General features: G+C 43.4%; 1 protein-coding gene and 1 long non-coding RNA gene across 8 annotated transcripts; one reads left to right on the top strand and one right to left on the bottom strand.

Moving 5' to 3' along the window:
* Positions 1-335: 335 nt before the first annotated feature.
* On the bottom strand, positions 336-18,629 carry LOC114011115 (uncharacterized). Of its 7 annotated transcripts, XR_003552877.2 has the most exons (5): positions 18,246-18,629; positions 10,308-16,866; positions 2,274-2,358; positions 934-1,043; positions 336-730 (listed from the first exon to the last, which is right to left on the bottom strand). It is a non-coding gene; the product is annotated as an uncharacterized LOC114011115 (long non-coding RNA). The 7 variants fall into 7 exon arrangements; XR_003552876.2 differs by having other exon boundaries at positions 934-2,358; XR_008749855.1 differs by having other exon boundaries at positions 336-1,043.
* A 294-nt stretch (positions 18,630-18,923) lies between these two features.
* GINS3 (GINS complex subunit 3) lies at positions 18,924-24,596 on the top strand. The gene is made up of 3 exons (XM_055819154.1): positions 18,924-19,306; positions 19,784-20,017; positions 22,635-24,596. The coding sequence occupies exons 1-3, from the start codon at positions 19,070-19,072 to the stop codon at positions 22,863-22,865; spliced, it is 702 nt and encodes a 233-aa protein (XP_055675129.1). The 5' UTR covers positions 18,924-19,069; the 3' UTR covers positions 22,866-24,596.
* The last annotated feature ends 1,958 nt before the right edge of the window (positions 24,597-26,554 follow it).

Genomic DNA, 26,554 nt, shown 5'->3' with positions numbered 1-26,554 from the left:
CTGGCTGGGTCAATGATCTGTGACGAGCTGCTAGACCAGGGGTCTTGACTTGTTCTGGTTCATTGGTAGGAGGTGAAAGAATAACACACACTTCATATGACCTCTATGAAATTGCCAGATCCTTCAAGAGCTCTGTTAAAGCTTAATCCATGGTGATCAAATAGTAACTTTCATTAAAATATCCTAAAAAAAGAGGAGAGGGATTAGAAAGGACTGTGTGAAATCCCCATAACTGGCAAAATACCACTGTGGGATGTCTGAAATTTTCATTATTTCACAGCATAATTGCATCACCGTTGGACTTGGACACAAGGAAAGCAACCCCAGACAGCTCAGGTGATTGCTGCATTTTTATTAGAGTGCACATACAGTCTGTAGGACATCTGTTTACTCCTCCAGGGTCCCTCAGAGTCAGGAAAATAGTTTTGTCATATCAGAAATAGCTTCCTGCTTTTTGTCAAACATCAGGAGAAATATGCCTGTGTGATAAGGTAATGTTTGAAACACAACTGTAACGTCAGCAACCAAGGGAGCAATGTCAACCTTCATATGGATCTCATGGCTCAATACAAGAAGCGTTACTATCCAAGGAGAGTCTCAGAAGTCGACGGGTTTAGGTGCAGTGTCATTTTCTTACCAGCTGCAGGAGCCTCTTAATGATATAGCTGTGCCAGCAGTGTGAATTTCTTGGGAAATTCAGGTGGTAGTGAAGTGTACCCGTAGTACAAATCTGGGAGGAAACAAGGGAAATAGCACATAATTTTCTTGTGTAAAGTCTAGTGAAAAACCAATTTGCTCTAACATTCTGACCCCAGATTGTTCTGTGGAGTTCTGGGTGCTGTACCAGTGCACACCTTGTCATGGTTTCAATAACTGTAGCTGAGAAATAGACAGGAGTCACCATGTTGTTGAAACCCACAGAGATAAACCAACCTTAAGCAGAGCCTCAGGCTTTATGAAGACTGTACCCCATCCCTGGGGCATGTACATCCTCTTGTGACTGCGCAGAACCACGACCGGCACATCACTGAATTCCTTCAGAACTAATGTGGTAGCAAACAGAATGGGTGCAACATTGATGGGGTGACACTGAATAACATGGATATAGAAAACAGTATCTACATGGTATTGGCAGAGGGTGATTGCTGGTCATTGAAGTCAATGAGAATGTTCTTGACATTAAGGGGTGGGCCAGTGAAGAATTTGTTCCTTATCTTTCTATATCCTAGGTGCACACACACATATCAAATTTATAACCTTGATCTAAGGACAAAGCTGAAAGAGCCTCTACAGCCTTGAAAGCCCAAATTGCACTGCATGGCAGATAAAATTCACTGCATTTGTAAACTGGGCTGCCTTGTCACATTTAGTACCAAGCCTTTTGTAATGTGTAAGGATATAGCACCCCAAAGCCTCGTGCTAAAAAGCTGATACCTTGTTTAGTGGAATTTAGCAGACAGAGCTCAACTCTCATAAATGACAGAACCCATCAAAGAGAGCTTCTAAAGTAAATACTTCCTTTTAGCAGGGTCTTATCTCTGCACTGGCAGATCGAAGAGCACTCTTGCACAGCTGTACAGTGTGCAGGCACTACTACTAGTCCTCTACAAAATGGACTGGCTTGCTTGTTGACATGTGAAACTCATGATGAAGAGTTTGGGTATTTTTAATAAGTGGATATCTAATGTTAGGCTATTGTTTAGGAACCTAAACTAATACAGCACACAAAAAGCTCTGCAACACCCAAGGAGTCCAAGTAATGGGACTTTTCAAAGATACAAATTCATTTTATCAGCCACCAAAAAGGGGTGACACAAAAATGTGTTTGAAAATGTTTCCAGGAACTTCATGTGCCCTGGAATACTCATGAGCCAGCAACACTTGTGATTTTGTAAAAATACTTTCCATTTGAAAATTTTTTTTCTGTGCCTCCATTGCCTAGTGAAAAACACATACACACACACAAAAGACCAGCCAGAAGGAAATGGCAGTACTTCTTATACCTGAAGTGCTGTCAAATATACAACATCAAGCTTGAAGATGGCATCCTTAGGTCACTTCTAAAACCAGTAATTTCCAACAAAGGTTTGATGTTGAAGGAATAATGTCACATCTAAGAGATTATGAAAGCAATATATTGTGTTCCTTTGGCAGAAACAGAAACTACCCACTTGCTAGCCTATCTCAGCAACTTGATGCAGGATTTGTTATAAAAAGCCTACTCTGCTGACAGAGGAGAGATAACCACTGTAAAAGGACGAAGAGTTAGCTACTGTTTACTTTCAGGTTCACTGGGTACGTGATCTGCTCTGTCCTCTCCTCTTTCATTCTTCCTGGAGTGATGGCTGGAATGCTCTGCTGCGAACAAAAAGCATAAAGGGGATCACAGGGATCAGGTGAATCTCAGGCCACAAATGATGTTACATAAGCAGGAACGTCAAGGTGATGGTATCAGCATGAGTATTTTATCCTCCTCCTGCTTTTGCTTTGATCCCTGGGCAGTCTCCAGCAAACTGGGTCAGGGATCCCTTCCCTCTGTCTTCTGGGATTCAATGGGCCCTTCCACCAACCCAGACTCTCAGCACCCACAGTCTCCAACTGCTGCACCTTCTCCACCCGCCTGGGGATTAGGACAACACTGCTGTCCCCTTCTTAGAAACAAGGCACAGAGGAACAGCCAGCCTGTTGCAGAAATTCTTAATTGTGTTTAATTGTGTTTTGGCATTTGACTGTGAGCTCCATCTCAGCATCACTTTCTCTTGTCTCCCTGGTTTCAGGTGTGAGTTAGGCACTTAGGTACCTCTGGCTTCTGGCATAAGTGACTCCTTCAGTGCCACGTGCAGACAACATGGAAAGCCTAGATCCTACACTGTCATTCTTGGGCTAATTTAGAAGGAGATCCTGTCATGAAAAATCTTCCTTTTGAGATTATGTGCCTTACAAAATACTAGTAATATAACCAGAAAGCAGAATTTTCTTGCAAGACTGTGTACTACATTAAAAAATGTGTATGTTCGAAGAAGAGAGGAGAGGTTAAAAAGCAGAATAAGACTTCAACTAAAAAGAAGCATGCAGTGTGGTATTCAAAAAAAGCTCAGCATCAGCTTAACACTGCTTTCAAATTTGTCAAAGGCAGGGAGGAACTGAAATAATTTTAGCCATTATTCCCCATTAAGGCTACATCTTCATGGCAAAAAAGGAATGTTTTTACACTGAATTAGTTATCCAGCTTGAATCAGGCACATATTGTGCATACACTTTACCCACTTCTTACTTATATGCCTTTCTTCTATGAAGGCTCTACTTCATTCAGTCCACAAGGCAGAGATGCAGAGGAACTTACTGACTCACCAGGTCGGATGAGTCGTATTAGTTCTAAGTCAAAAGCACAGAAGGAATCAAAGTGCCTTTTTCAAGCAGAAGAACTCTGCCAGAAAGAATGGCAGGAACAATGCTCAGGAGAAAATTCAGCCTGAAGACTGAGTAGGAATACTATTAAGTTAATCAGAAAAGCAAACAGCAAGATCTGGGGGAAAGAGGGGAAGGAATTTTTGCATTACCCTCCCCATCGTTGTGGGGTTTGTCCATTTCTAGGCACTTGGACCACAGTCCTCCGCCCCTCAAAGTCAATCGTAAACCCTCCCTTTGATGCGCTGATACAGGGTCTGGCTCTGCATAGCAATTTATGCCTCGAAATATACAAGTTAATTGATCTTTCCAGTCTTGGTGAGGCAAGAGGTGTCTACATGGCCCAAAGACTACTGATCGGGAAACTGAAAAAGAAAGAACTGACTTTTTCCACATCACAAAGTACAACCTTGGCAGAAGTGGGAGGGGTTCAGAAAACTGTAGGGTGCAGATATCCCAGTTCTGAGCTCAGTCCATGCATAAACAGATCATTATTTTTAATGTGTGCTCCCAGTGACGCTGACAGAAGGGTTTTGGGATCTGATGACTGCATCCTGGCAGTTCCTCTGACAGACTTGGCGCTCCCCTCCCTATGCCATTCATTCACTTGGTAGTAGGAGAACGGTTTCAGGGTAATGATGAGATACACAAAAAAGGAAGCAGCCCTGCAACTAAGAGAAAGGAGAGAAAAAAACTGAAGTGAAGCAGGAGCTAACACACCAAGTTACCCAAGTGCAGACAGTGCAAGAAACTTCTCTATGTAGGCTAATCAGATAGCAGATATCTTTGTTTATACAGTCTGCCAGATACATCCAAAATAGACATCTACAAATTATTCTCCCGTCTAAAATGAGTGCAATGACACTCAGCTGTGCAACTATAATTTTATTTTACAAACACTTGGAACTAAACTCAGCCCGGTTGCATGTCAATACACAGTATCTGCCACGAAGGGTCCTCCTAGAACTGAAAGAACTGAAATGGGAGCAGTCAGCCTCATTGCAGTCTGAATTTTTTCAGCAGTGAAATACAGGGACCTTAATGAGAAACACACTCTGCCCTGGAAAGGACAACTGGGACATGTTGTCAGCTAGGACATCAGTAACACCACCGAAAGGCAATCATTTGGCAACACATGAATTCATAGATGGCAGAAGAGCTATCATCTGCTGCTGTATTTAGAATAGGAAGTAATTGTTGTAGGGTTTGTTTGTATTTTTTAATAGCAGCCGATATAGATAGTTAAAACCACAGAACACAGCAGAAAAAAAACCCCTCACTCTAATACCTTTCTCTCTTCTCAGATATTACTATACAGTGTAGATGGTGCCATCAAATCTTGGCTTGCACGCAGCAAAACCTGCACAACAGCCCATATAAAAAAGAGGGACGCTCTGAGAAAGGGACTTCATTCGTTATCGTTTATCATTTATTATGCAACTTGACTGAATGTTAGCCACGTGCCTGTCAATCTCATCCCTCTGCTGTGCTGGCACACGTACACACAAAGGAACAGCAATATGTTCTTAGTCTTTTCTGCAGTAGCCCACCCTAGACATAGAAACACAGAGGGCATTAATAGCAGAGATGATAGGTGAAAGAATCCCATTTGCTGCAACTTTCTGGAGTTTCCAGTGATTTATGAGTTGTTTCAGCAGATGGAGCCATTGCAGTATACACCATGAATTGCAAACTAGGCCAATTCACCATGTTCAAAGGAATAAAAGCTTCTGCCTGCCATGGAGATATTTTCAAAAGAACCCTTAGCTGTATCCAGGCAAATGTGTGTCACCCAGGCAACTACATGCTCTTTTAGCAAACGAAATGGCTTGCCCTGAATCTCCTAGGACTGATTTTTAGATCTATAGGATCATTAGTAGTTACATATTTGTATCACAACCTAAGCTTATAGTTTTAACACGTATTTGAAAGCTGGCAGGTCCACAAATCATGCCATTCAGTAATTCTGGTACATAAAAAACAGCCTTTACTGTGAATAATCAGCCAGTTTGCCTTACTGGTGCCAAAATCCATTTCTTTAAGGCTCAGATGTTACTACCACAGAAATGGCATATAGCTGCAATTGCCCAATTGTTATGTTGCAGGATACCCCTGGCTGATGGAGTGAGGCTTTCAGAATATTTACACACATATATATTGAGGAAAGTATTATAAATAAGAATACAACAATTCAAGTTTCCAGAAATACATTAATTTATGACTCTTTAAACGTTCTAGGAAGATAACTATGATCATAAACTTAAGCATAAAGCAACAAGAAATTCATGGTACAATTAGAATTTGAGATAAATGGATTAATAATCTCCTGCTCAAGCATCTAATTAAGAAGAAGCTGCATTCATCAAAGGCTTCTGTTGACTATACATTACTGAAGGGGAATTGGGATTTAATATCTCCTTCGTATGCAAACTCATTACCATTTTCCCTGATGGAGGCTACACACATATACAAGGGACAGAGATTATTACACTTAATACAGAAAGACAGAATGCCTTCAAGAACTCCATTGCTCTTATGTTTTGCATGCTGCCTAAGACCCGCTCAGAAGCTGCACAAGAGTAACTTAGCAAGCCTGCCCCATACACTTTTAAATGCTTTGTAGTTTTGAGTGTTAAAGATAGTACAGCAGCTCTTCTGCGGTGACAGTCACATCAGTTCTGGGCCATGTTGCCATTGTACTGCTGGGCTGATGATAAATCAGGGTAATTTAATTGGGAACCCATGCCTGACCTACTCAGAGCCTTCTATGATGGAATGACTGGCTGGGTAGATGAGAGTGGTGGATGTTGTCAACCTTGACCTCAGCAAGGCTTTTGACACCACTGTCTCCTGTAACATCCTCATAGGTCAGCTCAGGAAGGGTGGGTTAGATGAGTGGACAGCGAGGTGGGTTGAGAACTGGCTGAACGGCAGGGCTCAGAGGGCTGTGACCAGTGGCAGAGTCGAGCTGGAGGCCTGTAGCTCCTGGTGCTCCCCAGGGTCAGGACTGGGTCCGGTCCTGTTCAACTTAGTCATCACTGACCTGGATGAAGGGCCTGAGCGTGCCCTCAGCAAGCTGCTGATGGGACAGAACTGGGCGGAGTGAGTGGCTGACACCACAGAAGGCTGCGCTGCTGTCCCGTGAGATCCGGGCAGGCTGGAGAGCTGGGTGGAGAGGAACCTCGTGAAGTTCAATGGCGAGTGTAAGGTCCTGCCCTTGGGGAGGGACAGCCCCACGCACCAGTACCAGCTGGGGCTGACCTGCTGGGAGGCAGCTCTGTGGAGAAGGACCCGGGAGTGCTGGGGGACAGCAAGCTGCCCGTGGGCCAGCAGGGTGACCTCGTGGCCAAGGGGCCAACGGGATCCTGGGGTGCATGAGGAGGAGAGTGGCCAGCAGGCCGAGGGAGGGGATCCTCCCGCCCTGCTCTGCCCTGGGGAGGCTGCGTCTGGAGTGCTGGGTCCAGTGCTGGGCTCCTCAGTTCAGCAGAGATGGGGAACCGCTGGAGGGGGGGCACGGAGGGGCAACAAAGATGATGAGGGGACGGGAGCATCTCCCTGATGAGGAAAGGCTGAGAGAACTGGGACTGTCCAGCCAGGAGAAGAGAGGGCTGAGAGGGGATCTTCCCAACGCATTCAAGTATCTCAAGGGTGTCAGGAGGACGGGGCCAGGCTCTTTTCAGTGGTGCCCAGTGACAGGACAAGGAGCAGCGGGCACAAATGGCAATGCAGGAAGTTCCATCTGAGTACAAGGACAAAACTTCTTTACCTGAAGGGTGACCGAGCACTGGAACAGGCTGCCCAGAGAGGCTGTGGGGTCCCCTCTGGGGACTTGCAAAACCTGTCTGGATGCGTTCCTGTGCAGCCTGCTCTAGGAGAAACTGCGTTAGCAGGGGGTTGGACTAGATGATCTCCAGAGGTCCCTCCAACCCTGACCATGCTGTGATTCTGTGATTCTGTAACACTTGTAGCTCAAACTAAATCTCTCAGCTAGAGTTACAGCTTTCACTCTACAGATCACTACAGCAGGTAATGTTACGCTGAAAGCAAATTAAGAGGCCGCACCACCACACCTATGCTTGCTTTCAGCACCACAAACCTACAAAGGACATGAATGGCGTGTTTTCACATTATTCAGGGAGAGCTTGGCCTTATGAATAAATCAAGGGGAATCTGGTGAAATCAAGAGCTCACAAAACGGCTAGTCAAAGACAAATGTCAGGCATGCAAGGAATTTCTGCCATGTACTTCCACTACGGGCTGGAAGTCTAGCTTCTAATATATCATTCAGCCCCAAACTCCAAATCAAAGCCCTCTCATTGCACTAACTCCTGTGGTAGTTCTGGATTGAAACAGCTATTGAAATTGAGGCCAAAAAGCCCTTTTCTTTGGGGAATATATCTAAATTTAGACCCTAATCTTCAAATGAACATATGAACCTCACTGCATTACTAATGTTCTTTACAAATATATGATGTCTGAAAGGCATTTAATTTTCTTCAGTGTATATGTGGCAGACAGCTGGATTAAAAGGATGGATTCTGCTACAAATACCCATCACTATACAGAGCAAGCACAATTAATAAGGAACCAGTTCACCCATGTTTTTAAAATACCTTTCTATAAAACTGCAGGAAGCACAAGCAAAAGAGAAGCTGAAAAGAAGGAAGTAATAAACCATCAAGAAATAACTGTATTATACACTGGTGTGAAGACACTGTTGGTACATATGCTCAGAGGCTGGGCTAGGCTGAACTTGCTGGCAGCAATGGCAAACTAAAACTTCTTTGGGGATCATCAATCAGGCCACTGCAAGTTGGGAGTTGCATTTATGGGCTCAGAGGAGGTTACCTAGAACTGACACAGTGAAAAGATGAGACTGCAAGTAAGGCAAAGCATATTCCTGGCCAGCTGCTAAGCCATGCTCCTGAGAAGGTCAGACCTCTCTCATAAAGAACCTTCTATGGACGAGGTAAATTGCAATGACACTAGATGAAAAAGAGTGACAGAGACTCTATATGAATCTACGTTTATAAACTGCTCCTGTAGACTTGCCTGTGTAGTCCAGGGGTGGCTCTTTAAACCTTTTTGCACCAGCCTGCTGAATTAGGGAAGGGAATTAATACCATCTCTCTGTCATCTCAGGAGGCTGCGCTTCCATGAGACATTAACTCTGAAACCTAAACACTAATTTAAAGTCAATGTTTTTAAGGGTGTCATTCCCAATCAGCTTTGCAGAGATCGCTAACTGTTTTGGTGTAGACAGTCAGAATGAACCGTGATGATGCCATTACTTCCTCAACTAACTATTCAGAAGGAAGTTAAATGCAAGGGAAAATTTAAAAGTAGAGGAACATTATGCAATAAAAACGTAACCTCGTGCAGGGAAACAAGATGAGAAATGTTTATTAGAACAGGAGCTAAGCGTCTCTTTTCTAGTACTTCCAATGGGCTGACCTCAGCCAGCGGCCGAACACTCACCCTGTCTCTTCCTCACCCCTTTCTCCTGCAGGATAGGGAGAAAATAGGGAGAAGGTGAAAAGACTTATGGATCAAGTTTAATAGGGAAAGCAAAAGCAAAAAGAGGAATTAATTCACTACTTCCCACCAGCAGGCAAATGTCCAGTCGCTAACTGGGAAGTAAGGTCTTGGCATGTGTAACCATTGCTTGAGAAGACAAACACCACGACAATGAGTGTACCCCCTTCCACCTCCCTTCCCTGAGCTTTTATTGCTGAGCACAACACCATATGGTATGGAATATCCCTTTGGTTGGTTGTTCCAGCCATGCCCCTTCCTCATCTGTTGCCCACCCCCACTGGAGGAGGGAGCAGAAAAAGCCATGCCACCGTGCAAGCACTATGCAGCGGCAGCCAAAACACCGGTGCATTACCAACACTGTTTTAGCCACAAACGCAAGGCAGAGCACCATACAGGCTGCTATGAAGAGTCAACTCCATCCCAGCCAGCCCCAGTACAATGCTTCATAATAAAATTATTCTTAATGTTTAAAGCCACAGTAGGCTTGAATGTAAAGGATGTTATAAACAACTTGCTGCAATTTTAAGCAATTGCATTAGATCTTTATCTTCAAGATTTGACTCACACATTTCACATCATTAACAATTTAGATATGCTAACCACCTCTGTGTTTCCACCCTTTGTGGAAAAGCAGCAACAAAATGCTGTGCACACCACGTTCCCAGGTGCATCTGAAGTGCTGAGGCCTGAGCAACAGGCCCTGAGCCAAAGCATCTCTAGATGTACCTGCCAAATGAACATTCTATATACATATATATATATGCACATTTTTAGTATCCAATCATTAGCAAAAATATGCATGATCATTAGTGAAAGACGTAGCTTAGATAGAATATAATCATAGCAATGATATAGTGCATCCTTCCTTGCTTAGAGGCAGGTAATCAAGGCCATGAAACCAGATACGTGGCCTTGTCTGCAAACCAGTGGTTAAAATCAAGTAGATAAGGGAAACTCCCTTGGTGTCCCCTGAGCCCTGGCCAGGCTTTGGTGGGATCTGAGAGGAGAGGGAAACCAGGCGTTTCCGCATTTGTAATTAGGTGAGCTTGTTTATTCAACTGTATAAAAGCTGGACCCTCTTGCAATGACTTTGGAGACCTCACCTATGAGGGGACACCCTGTGTAGGACTTCTCCACTGCCAGGACAGGCTCTCCAGATCCTCGCTGTAACTGGGGCTCCCCAGCACCTGCGGGTCTGGATGATGGTAGCGTATTAGGGCAACTGGTGATGTATCTTTCTTAACCACTATGGTCTGTCATATGTGGTAGCGATCAGGTGCACTACCTTGTCTTGTTCTATTCTTGCTGTATTATTTCACTTACTATTCTATTGCTTTAAATGTAAATAAAGATAAGCTCACCTCTTTAACTAGGTGTCTGATTCCTTTGTGCTGACCTCATCTATTGGCAAAACAGCATCTCAGTTCACCAGCCATTTTGACATTGGTCCAAACTGTCTCTCCTGAGACACACAAGTAGGTCTCACCTGGCTGAGAATTTAATCTCCTTCACTTGGCTCTGTTTGGAACAAAAATTTCAATCACATGAACAAAGCTCATCCATACAGGAAACCAGTAAGTCACAGCTACAGAGCTGTGAATGCTTTCTTTGGTACCTCATGTCCCATCGACAATTACCACCTAACAGAGTTTGGCATCTACAAACTGTTGCGGAACTGAGTCTTGGTATGTGGAATGGGCACATTAGGAACCAAAACCCCCATCATGTTCCACCTGAAGTAAAAACAACTATCATCCAGTCTGACATCTCTATCAGAAAGCCATGAAAGTGTGGGCATTCAGAAATGAAGGAGAGAACCAACTCTGTACTGCCTACAAGTGTCAGAAAGGAAGTAAAGAGAAAAGCTAAAATGTGTATGACACATTACTTAATTCACTCAGAGGCGTCAGGATGGAGACAATTAGTCAGAAGAGAAGAAAAATAAAGCATTTGCACTGAAGCACCAAAGGAGGTTTTGATCTCTTTAAAGACTGCTAATTGTAATATTGAAAGATGCTATCAACAAAAAAAACCACCATTGGTGAATGGATATAACTGCACTTTCTGTAGTGGATTTACATCTATTTATGCCATGGAAATATTTGGCCCTGAAGTTCTGTGAGAAGGAGACAGATTTTTGGACTCCATATTTTGACAGTAAGGTCTGAAACCATCACTCATCTCAATGAGATTACTCTAGGTTTTCCAAACCTTCCCCAGTGAATGTGCTTTTATTTTACCAGCTCTGCTTGTAAATACAGGATTTAAAAAAAAGGGAGAAAATCAAAAGATAGGCAGTCTCTCCTAGAAGAGGTTAAAACCCCAAAAACCACAGCTGGGTTTGTGTGATAAAGCCTGCTACTGAGTGCAAACTACAAAGTCCAGAGAAAATACCTTATGGGGTTTTGTCACTTTCGAATGTAACATTCCTGGATATTTAGCTGATGACACTTGCATTCTGCTGACTCACTGGCAATGAGCTACACTACTTGCCACTTACAGGGGTGTTTAATGAAAACCAAGATAAAATTTATAGGATCAAAGAGTAGTCCATGCCTGAAAGAGAAAAGCTGTCAGATTTGAGGATTTGCTGTGGCAGGATGGTCTCAGAGCTACAGAGCCACTCAACAGTCAGAAAATGCAAGCTGCCTGTCTTGTCTCTTCTTCGCATTCTCCCCGCACTGTGAATCACTGGACTTCTTCCAGATGCAATGCTCAAAGCAAACTGCATCATCCTCTTAATCTCCAAGAGTTAATATCTCAGACTGTCCCCACACCACCACGTGGGATCCCTTGCCTGGTCTGGCAAGAGGTATTGGGTAAAGAGGGTGGATCCCACAGGACTCCACAGGCATCCTTTCAGCAGCTCAGAAAATGCTGCTATCAGCCCACCTCTTAAACGTTCCCCTCTAGTTCACAACAGCTACTTCTCTGTCTCCCGAAGATGCCAGGAATGTAAGCAAGAAGCTCTGGTTTTGCTCTGCTCCTCATGGACCTCCTAGTCGCTATTATACTAACAGCCTTTCCCACTGGGGCATAGAATTTTTGGTGTGCTAATTCCGACTATAATCACATTATATTAGTCAAATTCTTGGTATGTATTCAGTGTAACGTGACATTTATATAGCACTGCTTTACATAGAAGGATGAAAAAACACCTCTTCACAAGCTATGAGCAAGATTCTCTACTTCTTGACATGATGCAGTGTGCTCCACCAAGGTGCTGTCAGATTTCATTTCCTGTACGTGATCAGGGGAGAAACAGTTTGCATCTTTTCCTATTCTAGCATGCCTCAAAAACGTGAGACAGCCGGACCAGATATCCACAGTCCAGAAATGACAAGCAGCAGCCAAGAGGCAATCAGATGTAAGGTATTCAGAGATTCCGCTGGTCAAAGAGAGTAAGCCATGGGTCAAAAGGAGCAAACTCTGACAAAGCAAAGGGAGATTCTGTTCCTAAGAGCCCTAGAATATGAGCATCCAGCCCATCTAATGCTGACAGATGAAGGACTAACGCTGTTAACACTGACGCCATGGTTCAAAGAGCACAGGCAGCTGAAAACTTGAAATGCAGGTGACTGCCATCCTCTCCAGCTAGTGATCCTTAGTCACTGGTACAGACAACATGGCAAATGAAGGGGGAGGGGGGAGCAAGCCAGATAAAAGAAATATGAATGAAGAAATCAGTAGCATTCATGTTTTGCTAACTTACTGATTACACACAAGTGAGTTGATATGAACCTACTCTCCCTGCAATTCAGAATTCAAGCTCTTATTCTAGATCTTCAGAAATAAGTGGTTGTGTTTTCATTCAGGAACTCATTCACTTCATAAAACTCGCCAGACTAACGTAAATAAGAGTGAGAACCTACAATGAAGAAAATTATTATCAGGATACAAAGATAACAATATAAAAAATATCAGTAGTTAGATATTACAATTATTTATTTGAGTCTGAAAGACAAAGAATAATCTTTTCTTTACAGGGTAAAATTTGCAGATTTTAGTTTGCTTTTACTGGACATGTCCTGGATAGTTCAGAAAAAAAGCTCAACATCATTTAGAAAGTGAAGCTCATACAGCACCCCACCGCTGTATCTTCCTTTTGAACACATCACCAGTTTCCAGTTTTTATGTAATTTCTTTAAAAAAATATAATGCTCTCTTCTGTGCACAAAGACTGATTAATTAGATGTTTTTTGTCTCTGGACATTAAGCAGCCTTTTGCTGAATACTGTTGGAGTGCATGCAACTTAATTGGAAGAGCATAATTTCCAACATCTTCCTAGGGTATCTTCTGAGAATGATGAGACATAAGAAAAAGGAAATTGCTGATGTTTAATATTTTATACTGTAGAAAGGATTATTTGTTTTGCTCAGCAGCTTCAGTACTTTAAAGGTAAAAAAGGGTCTCCCTCTCAAGAATGAACGCAGTACTTTCATCGACTTCATGTGAGTGGATGTGAATTAAATCAAAATACATGTGGTTTTCTACTCACATCATCACAGTCACCCTGAAACACCAAATGTTTGCAAAGTCTCACCCCGTTTGAATTTACTGCAGATACAGAACTCTATGCAGTAATCAGCAGTTTTCTTTATTTCCTGCTGAAGGTAGTTATCACAATTACCATTTTCCCACACTTCTAAACAAAAACAATAGTAAATTGCCATCTAGGAAACTCCAAATGGAAGGAACATCAACAACTGCAGCAGTATTCCCATCTAAATTATAAAAAAGTTTTAGCAACATGGCACCCCTACTTAAAACAAGAAGCCTTCATCAAATGCTGGCTTCTGATTTAACTTGTGACTTTCCACTTACCAGCAAAACTACCCAAGTTAAAAATATCTTGGAAATTGCTGAATCCACCCCCACATAATAACAGAGTTTCACACAGTGAAAGACGGCTGGAAAAAAATATTGAAGAGTTCAAGGAATGCTTCTGTTTTCACTTTGGTTGTCAAAAATGCTGTTTGCAATACCAGCTATAGCACCTGGTTTATCTTACCACTTCAGTACTCCTTTTTAATAGGTGCCTAAAAGATTTTGAAATGCATTGTACAAGCTGGACAGAGTCCCTGTTGACATTACTGCCTTCTGGCTAAGACACCCTTGGCTAGAAGCTGGAAGCCAGATGACCCTTCCCATGGGATGCCGGGTTACCCTAAATCCCTTCACTTCTTCTGTGGCTGCTCTCCTATCTGCAGAACGCAACACAATCCTTCTCCCTTCCTCCACATGAAAAGGAACGACAATTTGAGATGTAAATATGAATATGGTGTATTGTTAATAGTGTTGCTGAGTCTCTCATGTCTGCAGATAAACTGAACAGGAAAGTGATTATCATCTTGGTTTAACTACTGACTTGTGCTGCTACCCCTTTTCCTTCAAAAAATAAAGTTGTACTGGACTGCAGAATCTGCCTCTTGGAGAGCAGTATTTATTCATATAATGTGGCACTTATATCTCCTAGGATAATCCTACCGAAGCCAATTAGTTTAGTTGAGTTATATGGCTGTATTTGCACAACAAAGAGATTGCAAAAGCTTGTATCAAAGATACAGTATGACATTACTTACAAATAATAAATCCCACTGCTGCAGGGAAGTGAACTGATTAGGAAATGCAAATTTGTTGAGTGAAAGTTCCAGGAGGGAAAGGAATGATCTAAGTAGCATCAGAAGGCCCAGAGGTGTGGGTGAAGGGTATGTGCTATAACGTGTTGCCTTCTATCAGCTGGACATCACAAAACGCAACGCTCTGCCTCAGAAGTGTGCACACCGCATGCCAGGGTTTTACTTGTGCACTCAGGGTCCTTCGACCAGGACTAGACAGTGAGATTCTGGCTCCACTGAAGTCAGTTGTCTCATCTAGGGATCTTAAGACAGCGAAAAACTTTGCCAGTATTTCTGATTACTTGATAACAAACACAAATTAAGTAAAGCAAGTCATACTATAATCCTGTATGGTAATAGAGATTCTGCATGAGGGGACAAAGGCTGAATATCAACCTTCATTTGTGCTGTGGTTTAGTCCAATATGAAGAGATTGATGATTTCTCTCTCATTGTGACCTTAAAAAGTAAGCTAAGAAGAGGTCACAAGGAGTGGTACTTGCTGCGCCCATCAACATCCTGCAGCTTTTCCAGTTGTCTTTCTTCATGTATTTAATGTTACTTAAATTGCCCATGATGGCAGTATCAGCTAACTCTGTCATAACATCATATACAGATCCTGTCATGACGTGTTACATATCTGCTATAAGTTAGAATTAATTAACCACATTTGATTAGGAATATAGTTATAGGAAATATTTTAGTGGAATTTGTGTTTGCATAGCAACTGACAGCTACTATGAAATCCTCTGTACAGCCCCGTACCAAGGGTCAGAATCACCTAGTAGGAATGCTTAGAACTTAGATAACAGTTTCATGATTGAATGCATGATTGGATACAGTGTTTACGTGTAGCCTAGGAGAATGTATTGAGATGTCAAAATGTAGAATTAATGGGAACTGGGGGAAGTCGAATTAAGCAACTCATAGTTACCTGCCAAGAAACGGTGAATGTAGGTAAAAGGTAATTCTGGCAGGGGGTATCGCGACCACCGACTCATGTACCACCTACCCGAATAATACCCCAGACCCATTTCTAGACCTTTCTAACCTTTACTGCGCAGAATTGGATATGGGAGGGGAGTATGTTAATGATTTTTGGGAAATACTATGTTTATGCATGATTACTTAATGAATATGTATGAGTAAGTCCTATAGAAGGTGTATGGTTTTGAAACTTGGTGTGCGTCCATCGTGAGATGACTCACTCGTGCACCCGGCCGTTAATAAAGAAGTGTCTGCTTATCTACATCACATTGGTGTCGATAAGTTCTTTATTCTGAGATTTCGGTAACAGATGCATTTCAGCAAATTTGCTATACATACAGACATCCTGCTCGGATCAAATGAGTGTCCCAAGAAGAAGCAGGTAACGTAATTATGCTTCCCTGAATTTATTAGAGATTAAATTGGCTGGATTTTGTGGTATTCAAGATTTAAGTACACAGATGGGATGTCATTTGGTTTCTAAGTTTTCATTCTTTCCCATACTTTGCAATCTTTTGAATTTATCTGCTGTACCTAGAAGTAATTCAGGTTTTCCCCATCACAGCTCAAACCTACTTCTGTAGTATTTTGCTGTCATTACTCAGCTTTTGGCATATGCCTTTGCCTCCTGCCTCTTTTGCTCCACCACCACCTTCTCTCAACATCTCTTTCCTTTTTTTCTTTTTTTCTTACAGACTTTTGATCCTTTCTTTAATCTGGTTATTGAGGGATTCTATTATTCTTTGTCTCTGTAAAGCTACAGGGTCTGAGTCCCCTCTCAGACTACTTCCACTAGTGCAGACATAAAGGGTTCTGACTTCACACAAACACAAGAGGAGAATGAAATCTCCAGTTTACAAATCCTCCAAGAACAAACAGGCTCAGTTATGCCACAGAACATTCCTTTATACTTTCAGGAAGGTCTTGGAATCTTATTTATGAAAATATAATAGGGTTTAGGATGCTGGGCTCATTGCTCATATTTTCATACTAAGACTCACACACAAGTGTTCAAGAATAAGAACTTGTCTAGTACCTTTCTCAGAATGAGAAGGCAAATATACTACAAAAAAAGAGTAGTTAGGCATAATTTTGGCTACCAAACCCATCACTCTTTAAAATCCTCAGACAAGAACAATTCTTTGACTGGTTTTTCATTAAGTGTAAACATCTTTCCCTTTGTGTTCTTCCCTCTTTGCCTTAGGCTTTCTTCACCTCTGTGCCTTATTTCAGTATCACATGCTACAGGCTGAGACATTGGGACACAGGGAAAAGGTGCTTTTCTTTCTTTTTCCAGATGTCTTACTTCTGCACCCTAGAAAAAGAGCATAATCCATTTGCATAGTTCTCTCCTCTTGCTCACAGTGCAAGCTTTCTCATTTAGCATAGAGATTTGTTTCCTAAACCTGATTAAGCAGGTCGTATTTTTACTAATCCAATTCAACAAATCATAATTTTATCAGAACTGCCCTTTAGAAAGCTTTTGGAAGTTGCTCTAACTCATTTGGAACATGTGCACGCATAGATGGATTTCTTTTCCAAACAGAAAGACTTCATCTCTCATTAAAAAAACCCACAAAACCAACACAGGACAATAGTTAACATTGCTAACTCTAATGTAATGTCTATTTTCTGAACCATAGATGAAAATTCAGCATCTTAGAAGAAAAGATCTTTTACATTAAATCTCTTTTCAGTAGCATGCATTTTTCCCTTACAGGTGTTGTCACTGTTTAACATACCTGACTAACGGAAAAAAGGGAGCATTCTAAAATCAGCACTGTGCAGGCATCACAGTGACAAGCACATGTGAATGAATTTCTTCTGCTCCTGGGTCTCTATTTCTGGTGCTTGTCTAACAAATTAATGGCATTTAGATTTTTGCAAATCCAGCACACCACAGTTCACAAAAAGTCTGCCATTTCTTTGTTGGCTGGATTTTTATAGCCTACCCTGCCACGGTACCCAAGGGATCTGTAAGTGACAGAAGTAGATCATTGTAAGGTCTCAGTCTCCGCTGTCTGTGCTTTAATTTTCTTAGTATGAAATACAACAGTGCAAGATTTAATGAAATGGTGCAAATTTGATTATTTTTGCATGGGTTTGACTTTGATAAAGATATTAAAGTACCAGCATGCTAACTAATGAAGACAAAACAATATCAAATCACAATGGATGCAGCTTGAGCAAACAACAGCATGAAGAATACTGAGGTCATAAGCATTAAAAGATAATTGAAGAGGCATCAGCTTACGCCTTAGTCACGGACTGAGAATGTCATTAAACAAATCATCAACCCCTCTATAAATAACTGTCATTATTTTTCAGGGACACTGTCAGGTCTCTGCATTTCAATCCTGCCCAATTGTTTGTTTTTCTTCCTTAGCACAACAATGACCAAAATATTTACTAGATTATTTGAATCTTATTTTGTAGACCACTGTATCTAGAAAGAGTAATATTATCAGCGTATACAGCTTAGGGAATAACAAAAAATAAAATTAACATGATGAAAAATGAACTAATTTTGAAACAACAAAACAAGAAGAAAAAAAAAGGCACAAGGTCAGGTCTAATACAAAGTAAAATTCAAGTAAAAATGGGGGTAACCAGTTTTTATGCTTATACAATCAAACCCAGAATTTAGCACACAGTTATTTGATTCTGCCTTCAAAACATGACTCCAATACTTACTTTATAGCACTGAAATAATTTTCCTTGGGATGTACCCTCACTCTGAAATCCGTGGTATACATAGCTCATCGGTACTGACTTCTGCCCACTCAGCACAGGCACATCCATCAGCCTGATCTTGTACTCTGCAAGATGACCCACATCCTTAATTGCAGAAAGGAAACACGGGGATAACTAACTGCATGAAAGGCATTGGCTCAGCTTTTCATACAGCTAACAGGCAAACTCATGAACGTATTTATGCACCAGGGCAATCCCTCCACCTGCCAGGGGGCAGACATTGCAGCACCGGGTTGTTACTGCTGCTCTGCCCCCACGTTTGGCCAGAGGACAGAGAATTTTTCAGCCATCAGCACTGGCCGTGACTAGAGCACAATGCCGTCAGGGAGCAACCACCAAAGCCTCGCTGCTGTAAATTCAGTCTTGACAGCGTATTTAGACGAGATACGCCTTCAAGATAGCCCTTTTACAGAGGTCTGCCTGCAAGGCCGAGGCTGGCATCCAGGGGGGATGGTGGCCACAAGGAATTGTCCAAGGCCCAGTCCAAAAACAAGCCAGAGCCGCTGCCACAGCCGTCCCTTGCTATCAAGGCTGCCGGTGGCGGGCCGCCGGCGGCACGGGCAGGCCCAGTCTGCGCCAGGCCCAGAGCTCCGCAGCTCACGGCGGCTGCTGAGGCCCGGCATCCCCTTGGCTCGGCCCAGCGCGGCTTGCCCGGGGCCGGCCGGGTGCAGAGCAGAGCCGCCGTGCCGGCCGGGCCGCCGTGCCAGGCCAGGTCCGGACAACAGCGCGGGGCGGGCCGTCGGCGGCGGGCGGTGCCAGGGCGCATGCGCCACGGCGGCGGAAGCCCTGAGGATCCGGGGCGGCTCCGGTACCCCGCTCGCCCCGGCATGGCCGATGCGTATTTGCCGGTGGGCCCCGGGCTGGGCCTGGAGGAGAACTTCCTGTCGCTGGACGACATCTTGATGTCGCAGGAGAAGCTGCCGGGCCGCGCCGAGAGCGCCCTGCCGCGCCTGGCCTTCGCGCTGGGCCAGGGGGCCGGCACCGGCGACACGATCCCTGAGGTAACGCGGTGGCGGGAAGAGCCGCAGCTCCCAGCAGGCACCGCGCGGGGCGGGGGGCTGGGCGCGCCCCCCCTCCCGGGCCGGTGGCGGGGCCTGCGCTCCCGGTGCGGGCCTCTGCCGCAGCCCGGGGCCCAGCCGCCCCCTGCCCGCTGGGGTGGCCGCACACCGCTGCGCGCCTGCGGCTGCTGCTGGCCGCTGTTCACTTGGGTTTTTTCTTCTGCTCTTTAATCACCTGACAGTTATTGGCTTGTACAGCATCATTTAAAAAAAAATAATCCACTTTCAGGCTCTTGCAGTAATAATTAATGCTTCTAAAGCGTGTCTGGTTTATATTACAATTGTAGTAGACTGTTCTGAAAGCAAAGCTGACGTTTGCACTCTTGGGTCGTTCACCAGCAGAGCTTGATCCCGCCCAGGGATGCTGCCCCCATATTTTCGTGGCAAAAGGACAATTTTGGGGTTTTCTCACTCGTGCAGGGCTCAAAGCTGGAAATACCCCTGTGGCTCGCCAAAGGCCTGTATGACAGCAAAAGAAGAATCATTTCGGTGGAACTGCCGAAGATTTACAAGGAAGCCTGGAGGACAGTGTTCAGCGCCGATGCTAATGTGGTTGATCTGCATAAAATGGGGCCATACTACTACAGATTTGGCTCCCAGCTCCTGAATTTTGACAATCCAGAGAATCCTGAGATAGCTCAGACTATCCTGCAGGCAAGTATCTGAACTGAGTCTGGAAATTTGGTTTCTTCCTGTTGTTCCCAGCTGCTTAGCAGTCTTCAGGAAAAATATCCTGGTTTAATCCAAATGACTTCTGGATTGAACATGGATGTCTAGATCAAGGTATAGGATGACCCCTTTGACAACTGCACAGTCTAGTGCTGGAAGCCTCAAGTGTGTATCCAAGAGTGTAATTCTGGCTTGGAGTTTCCACAATATAAATATGGTATATCATAAAATCCTGTAAAAGAAGATGAGAGGATATGTAAGATAATTTAATTGTGCCTGTGCTGCAAGGCACAATTAATTCACCCTCTGTTATTTCTATTTTTCTGTCCTCTTTTTAAAGCTCTAATGGTGAGACTTCACGCTACTGTGGGCAATCTGTTTCAAAGCTTTGCCTTCCTAATCTTAGAAGGTTTCCTCTAATGTCTAAAGCTTTTTGCATCAATACAAGCTCTGTTCTGTTTGTCTCGTACAAAGTAAATGCTGAGGACAGATTATTCTCTTCCCTCCTGCAGCAGTTCCAGTTCATCTGGTATCTGTGTGGGTCATGCTTTCTAATCTCTGATTGTCCTTACTGTGCACTGCTGATCTCTTTCCAGTTGATCTGCATCCACTGTGATGTGCAGTGCCCTGAACAGCATGCAGTGTCCTGCTCAAGACTTGTGCTGATGAAAACAAAAAGATTACTTTGTGAATTCATCATGTAGGCCGCAATGCTCTTTGTGGTGCAGCATCTTGGTTTTCTTTTTCATGATACAATAACATTGATGGGAGTTGTTTGCAGTCCACAGTAAGATGGCACAGATTGCATATGCAGACAGTTGTTCCTCTTCCTGCACTTGTATGGGCTCCCTATTTCTGCCTTAATGTAGAACCTTATGTTAGTCCCAGCTGAATTACATCCCATTGTTTTCACACAATCTTTCTAATTTGCCAGCGTTATTATGAATTAAGAGTTCTGCTCCCCAACATGCTTCCAGCCATCCCTCCTTCTTTGGCATATTGTTTGCTGATTTAATAAGCATAACTTTTGTTCCTTCAGTAAGTTTTTAATTAATATATCAAACAGTACTTGGTTCCAGATAGACTCCTGTTGAACTCCACTCAGGACGTTCTTCCCTCTTGATGAGCTATGGATAATTGTCTTTACTGGCCATCTGTGGGTACTTTAGCTAAATCTTACAAGAATGCCCCATGACAGATGCCTATCTCCTGCTTTTCCTACCTTTGTAAGTCCTAGCGTCCTGCCAGAATAGGAAACTAGGCTGGTCTTGCAAAGTTTCTTCTTGGCAAGTCCATGCTGGCTGTTACTCTTCTTTCCATTTTCTTGCAGAAGCTTATGTATAATGTATTTGTTCCAGTATGTTTCCAGGAATTGATACTGATGGATTTATAATTCCTTGGCTCATCCTTCCTCCCTTTCTTTAAAAAGGTAGATACCATCTTTGCCAGTTTCCGGACTCCATGCTCAGTGAGCTTTTAAAGTTAACCGCTAACAGCTCTGCTATTTTTTCAGCCATCTCTGAGTAGTCTGGGGTGATTGCTATTGGCTTTTTTATTCTTCCTCCCCTTCACTGTTCTTTAAATGAAGGCTGATGCAGAGAGGCTTTAGAGCACTGCTGCTTTATTGGAGTTGTCTGCTGAAAGCTTGCTTTCTGCATTGAGGAAGTGACCGCACCTTTCCTTGCCTTTTCTCTTTCTGCTAATGGACATCTTGGGGGAGAAAAGCCACATTAGCACATACTACTTGTTGACAAAAAATCAAAGCACGCAAGGTGTGCTTTCTCTTTATTAAAAGCAAACGAGAGGGGAGTTGTGCTGACTTCAAAAATAAACAAAATGCCAAAAAACCTCCCTCTCCCAAATATTCAGGAACTATAAATGTGAAGTATAACTATTTGGTGAAAAAGCCAAAATTAGAGTTGTTAATTTATAATATATTTATCCTGTGAGTAAATCTCTAAAATACTACAGTTCTGATGATTGTAAAATCAGCTTTTGAAATAAAACCCACAATTTTCAAACACTTTTGACCCTTTTTTCTTTTTAATTCTCAAAAGCAAAGAGAGGGAGAGAAATAAAGATGCTTAAATATGTCTTGTTGCTTAGCTTTTTAAAATGTTATTTATTAGTTGTAGATTTGTTTCCTTGACTTTTTTAATGGTCGAGTGTTTTCTTGGCATACTGAAAATGGCAGTTTGGCTTGACTTCCAGGCTGTTCACAAGTTGCATCCTGACGTTCCTGCAGCAGCTGCTGTGGTACGAGATTGATTTCACCTGCTCTAAAGCAATGACTGCTCATGAAGTGAGATGGAATGTATCATAATTGTGTTATACCCTGTGGTCTGCTCAAGCCTGTCATTAGGAAGCAGCCAAAATCTAATTCTGTGCTTGCTTCCCATCCAGTATATCGGGCACTGGCTCTCTCAGCTCATGCAGGAAGTAAATGGTTTGTCTTCATATCCAGGGTTAATAAGTGTTATGTTTTTTGCAGACTCTTGATTAGTTACTTTTGGCTTTTCAGTCTTGAAAGCTTAGGCCTCTAGTGTTTGAGCTGAAGAAGCCTCTGTGTTAACCTGTCAGTAATTTTGCTTATCTTCTTTAGACATTTATTAGCCGTTTTCGTCGTATCATGGACTCCTCTCAGAATGCCTACAACGAAGACACATCAGCGCTGGTGGCTCGGCTGGATGAATTGGAGCGAGCTTTATTTCAAGCTGGCCAGAAAGGGCTGAATGACTTCCAGTGCTGGGAAAAGGGACAGGCTTCTCAAATCACAGCTTCCAGTCTGATCCAGAATTATGGGAAAAGAAAGTTCACAGATATGGATGGTTAAAGCCTGAAGAACATGCAGCTACAGTGAGCGACACAGAGATTTACAGTCTGCCTGTCACGGAGGAGAAGGATCTCTCAGCTTTGGGAAGGACAGGCTCCCTGTCCGTTAATGGGAATTATTCCCTATAATGTCTTTGGATCAGACTAGTGCAACTTTTAAAAGCAGATGGCAAGGGTGTGAAAAATAGATGGCATCACATCACTGAATATCTTTTCAGCTTACTAGCTTACTCGTAGCACTCCTGAGGATTTTCAGTTAAAAGTGTTTACTAGGTGGCTGAAAGGGTATGAGAGGATTTTGTACAAGGGTAATTAATATTAATTATTCTTTATATTCTGAATTTATATTTACAACACCAGATCCCTTTGGAAAAATAGTGTAATTCTATGTATTTCATCTTGCCCTTCCCTTTCCAGCCTCCTGGGAACAGCTGTTTCCAGGCTCCCTGTTCTTTGGACAGCCACAATGATGCGGGGAAAAAAAAAAATATTGCATTGAATTTTTCCCTTTTCTTATATATGGAGGCAGATCAGACTCTTTGTGAGGCTGGAATGTTTTTCTTTGCTGACGTTTGTACAGTGTTAATGCCCTGGAGAAAAATACTTCCTCTAACCCATGTAGCAAGTGAAGTGGCCATGCAGGTCTCAAGTGCCACCTCATCCTCTCTCTCTCTCTCTCTCTCTCTCTCAGCCCTTCTCAGCTTGGTGCTGCATGGGGTGAAGAATGATCTCGTTTGATGTGAGTGACTTTTATGATGGACGCATTTCTGTGATGGCTGTTAAAGCTCTTCCACTTGTTTTACAGAGGAGGCAACAAAGAGTTAGTCCAGACCAGATCGGAAGCAACAACTTTAATGAAAGCTCTCCCCCATTAGCAACCTCTGAGCCATCTGTTTTCCCGTGAGGAGTTCTTCTGATTACTAAATTTGGTTAGTAGAAGGGACAGAGCAAATGAGCTGAGTTTCCTTCCTTCTGATCCATTTGAATGATCCTAGCAAAGTGATACTAGTAAATGTCATTCTTGCCAGTAGGAGTGAACTGGAATTGGAACTTGCTGAACACAGTGGTTATCCTTCCACATGGATACCCTTAAACCTAGATTGTCTGAAATCTCACTGGGCTGGAGGCAGAGAACAGATGGTTATCTCTGTAGGACTTAGTTCCCATAGTCATCAAGGTGGTTGCCCTTTGGAGGCAGGTATTTGACATCTTGTGGATGTCTTATCTGCAGATGCTTCTAAGATTCTGTAGAAGGTGGACCTTGCAGAGTACTTGAGTGGAGGAACCAGAGTGTAATGGTATTGAGTGATTCCTCTTCTGTGGGAATCACTGGGAGATGACAGCAAGATCCAGATCTTGGAGGAGTTGTTAACTGGACTTGCAGATGCACTTGGATGTTTGGATACTTCAAACTGGAAACCTCAAGTACAAAGGGTGCACGGCCATTCCTTGGCCAGAGGAGTGAAAACTCTGCCTCTGGAGGTGGTGAGAGGGGACAGTGTGCTGGCTTCACAAGCACCTTGACATCTCTGCCTCAGCTGCACAGGGCCAGCTGTCCTGCCACAGGAGACTAATTGGAAGTTGTGCCTAATGAAGTATTTCAAGTACATGCAAGATCAAATGCTGCTGCACTTAATGCCTTAATGGCACATAATAGTCTGTGCATTTTCATGCAGCTTTGTCTGTTGTCAGTTTCCGGATTTTTATATGGAATAAATATTTTGTAAGGGGATGCTCATGATGTAAAATGTCTGTTGTTAATTGCCTTGCGGCAGAAAAAGCAGTCATGGGTCAGAAAGTGCAGGTCTCTTAAAAACTGGCCATGACAGATAATGCAATCCTGCTTATACCATTCCCCTCTCTTACAGGTAACACGGTTGGGAGCTACATTTGTGCAGTCGTTTGGGTGTAGGAGTAGTTCTTGTCTGGCTTATCCCATGTGGGTAATAGCTGTTTGCTCAAGTCATGGGTGAGACATGGCCAACCAATCAATAAGCTATTGATTTTATAAATTGCATTTCTGTGAAACACAAGTGGATGGAGGCGATTCTGTGTTACCTTGACTTTGTTGTAGAGTGGTGGGTAGCAGGTGGGAGTTGACTGTCTGTATTCATACCTTACTACTCCAGGCGCTGTGGCATAGACTTCATGTAGCTTGTCAGAGCTGTGTTGCTGCAAGGAAAGCAAGTTTTCATCCACCTGTGATGAGAAGCATTTTTTAATTGGAAGGATTATTTTAATGAGATGATGACTTTGAGATCTAGTTGGTTTATAACCAAAACCAGTAGTTCATCAACTTCTGGACTGGTTTTGGTGACTATCCAAACTCATTTTTCTGCATTTGTAAGAACATTTTTCTTCTTTACTGCTGGGAGAAAGATCCAAGCAGATGGTTGCTCATTTGCCAAGAAATTATGCAGCTACTTTTAAGAATGGGAAGAAAAAAAATCCCTGAAGTAGTCCTCAGTGTCACTGGCTTTTTGTAAGTAGGCAATGTCACTTTTAGTAACCCTCAGTGTTTAGGAATAAACAGCAGTAAGACCTTTAAAAAATCTGATGTGGTGGTTTTGCTTTGCAAGACTGGCTTTGGGAACTGAACTCTAGTGGGTATAACATGCTTTTCTGTGTTCTGTGCTGATGAGGCAATGTGTGGGGCAGGCAGATGAAGGGAGCCCTGCCAGTTTGGGCCTCCCTTGAACGTGTCTTCTGGGTGAAGACCATCTGAGTACTTGCCTTGAGTTGTATCTTCTAGCACACTGTTGCTGACTGAGAGCTGCTTCTTACATCTAGGCCCAGGGGGCTTTTGGGTGTGGGAACAGCCTGATGGCCTTTGTTCTGAAACCAAGCCTGATGCTGTGGCAGCAGGACGCCAGGGATTGCGTGAACCCGTTACTGTCATGTACACATTGCTATGGAGAGCATGCCAGCCTACTGCAGCTGGCTGGAGCTGAACGTATGTGTTCCTAGTGTATTAGTTTTTGTCTAGTTTATCATGTCCTGTAACCCACATGTGCACAAATCAGTCCAGGCTCTTCAGCAGTAAGGTTCTTCTGCAGTGAACCAGGGTCAGCGAATGTGGAAGCTTCGCTCTGCTCAAACGGTACCATCGTCTCAGCCTACGTGCAACACGCAGTTGGGCTGGAGCCTTATACCCTGCCGGCCTGACGTGGTTTGGGGGACGCTGTCTTGCTCCTTTCCTGCCAGAGTCTGCAGTAAGCTCTGCTGCTGTGAACTGCGCATGCTGGGCTCCCCCAGTAATTCCTAGGGCAGTTTGAAGCAACAGCCATGGGAGGGGCCTTGTCCGGGGAGGCCAGCGGTCAGCAGCCAGGAGAGTGGGCACTGAGTTCAAGACTGTTTTTGTGCAGGCCCTGTCTTAACTGCTTCAAGTTGAAGGTAGTGAGAACCCTGTTTGGCCTGTGAGATCAAACTAGGTGTCCAAGGGACTTTCTGTTGTGTCTGCTAGGCAGAAACACAACTCACGTGAGATTCAAAGCAGAGCTGAGGCTGCGCTGCCTTGTCCGAGGTTTGAGCGCAGGAGCAGAGCGGATGTCATGGCTGGCAGAGGCCGTGAAAATGAAGTATTGCCGCTTGCTTTGTAAGGAGGGAAGTGGTGAGAAATCTGCCAGGAACTAGTAGCAGAGGCGGAGAGGGGCAGACGCTTGGCTGTGCCATTTTAGCCACTGTGAGATG

This window comes from Falco peregrinus, chromosome 14, assembly GCF_023634155.1.
Source record: "Falco peregrinus isolate bFalPer1 chromosome 14, bFalPer1.pri, whole genome shotgun sequence".
Taxonomy (NCBI): domain Eukaryota; kingdom Metazoa; phylum Chordata; class Aves; order Falconiformes; family Falconidae; genus Falco; species Falco peregrinus.
The sequence above is the reverse complement of the archived record's forward strand: the minus strand, read 5'-3'. Positions and strand labels throughout refer to the sequence as shown.

Coding starts and splice junctions, on each gene's coding strand:
- GINS3 (XM_055819154.1), top strand. CDS start 19,070: ATGCGCCACGGCGGCGGAAGCCCTGAGGATCCGGGGCGGCTCCGGTAC. Junction 19,307..19,783: donor CCGGCGACACGATCCCTGAG/GTAACGCGGTGG, acceptor TCACTCGTGCAG/GGCTCAAAGCTGGAAATACC. Junction 20,018..22,634: donor TAGCTCAGACTATCCTGCAG/GCAAGTATCTGA, acceptor TATCTTCTTTAG/ACATTTATTAGCCGTTTTCG.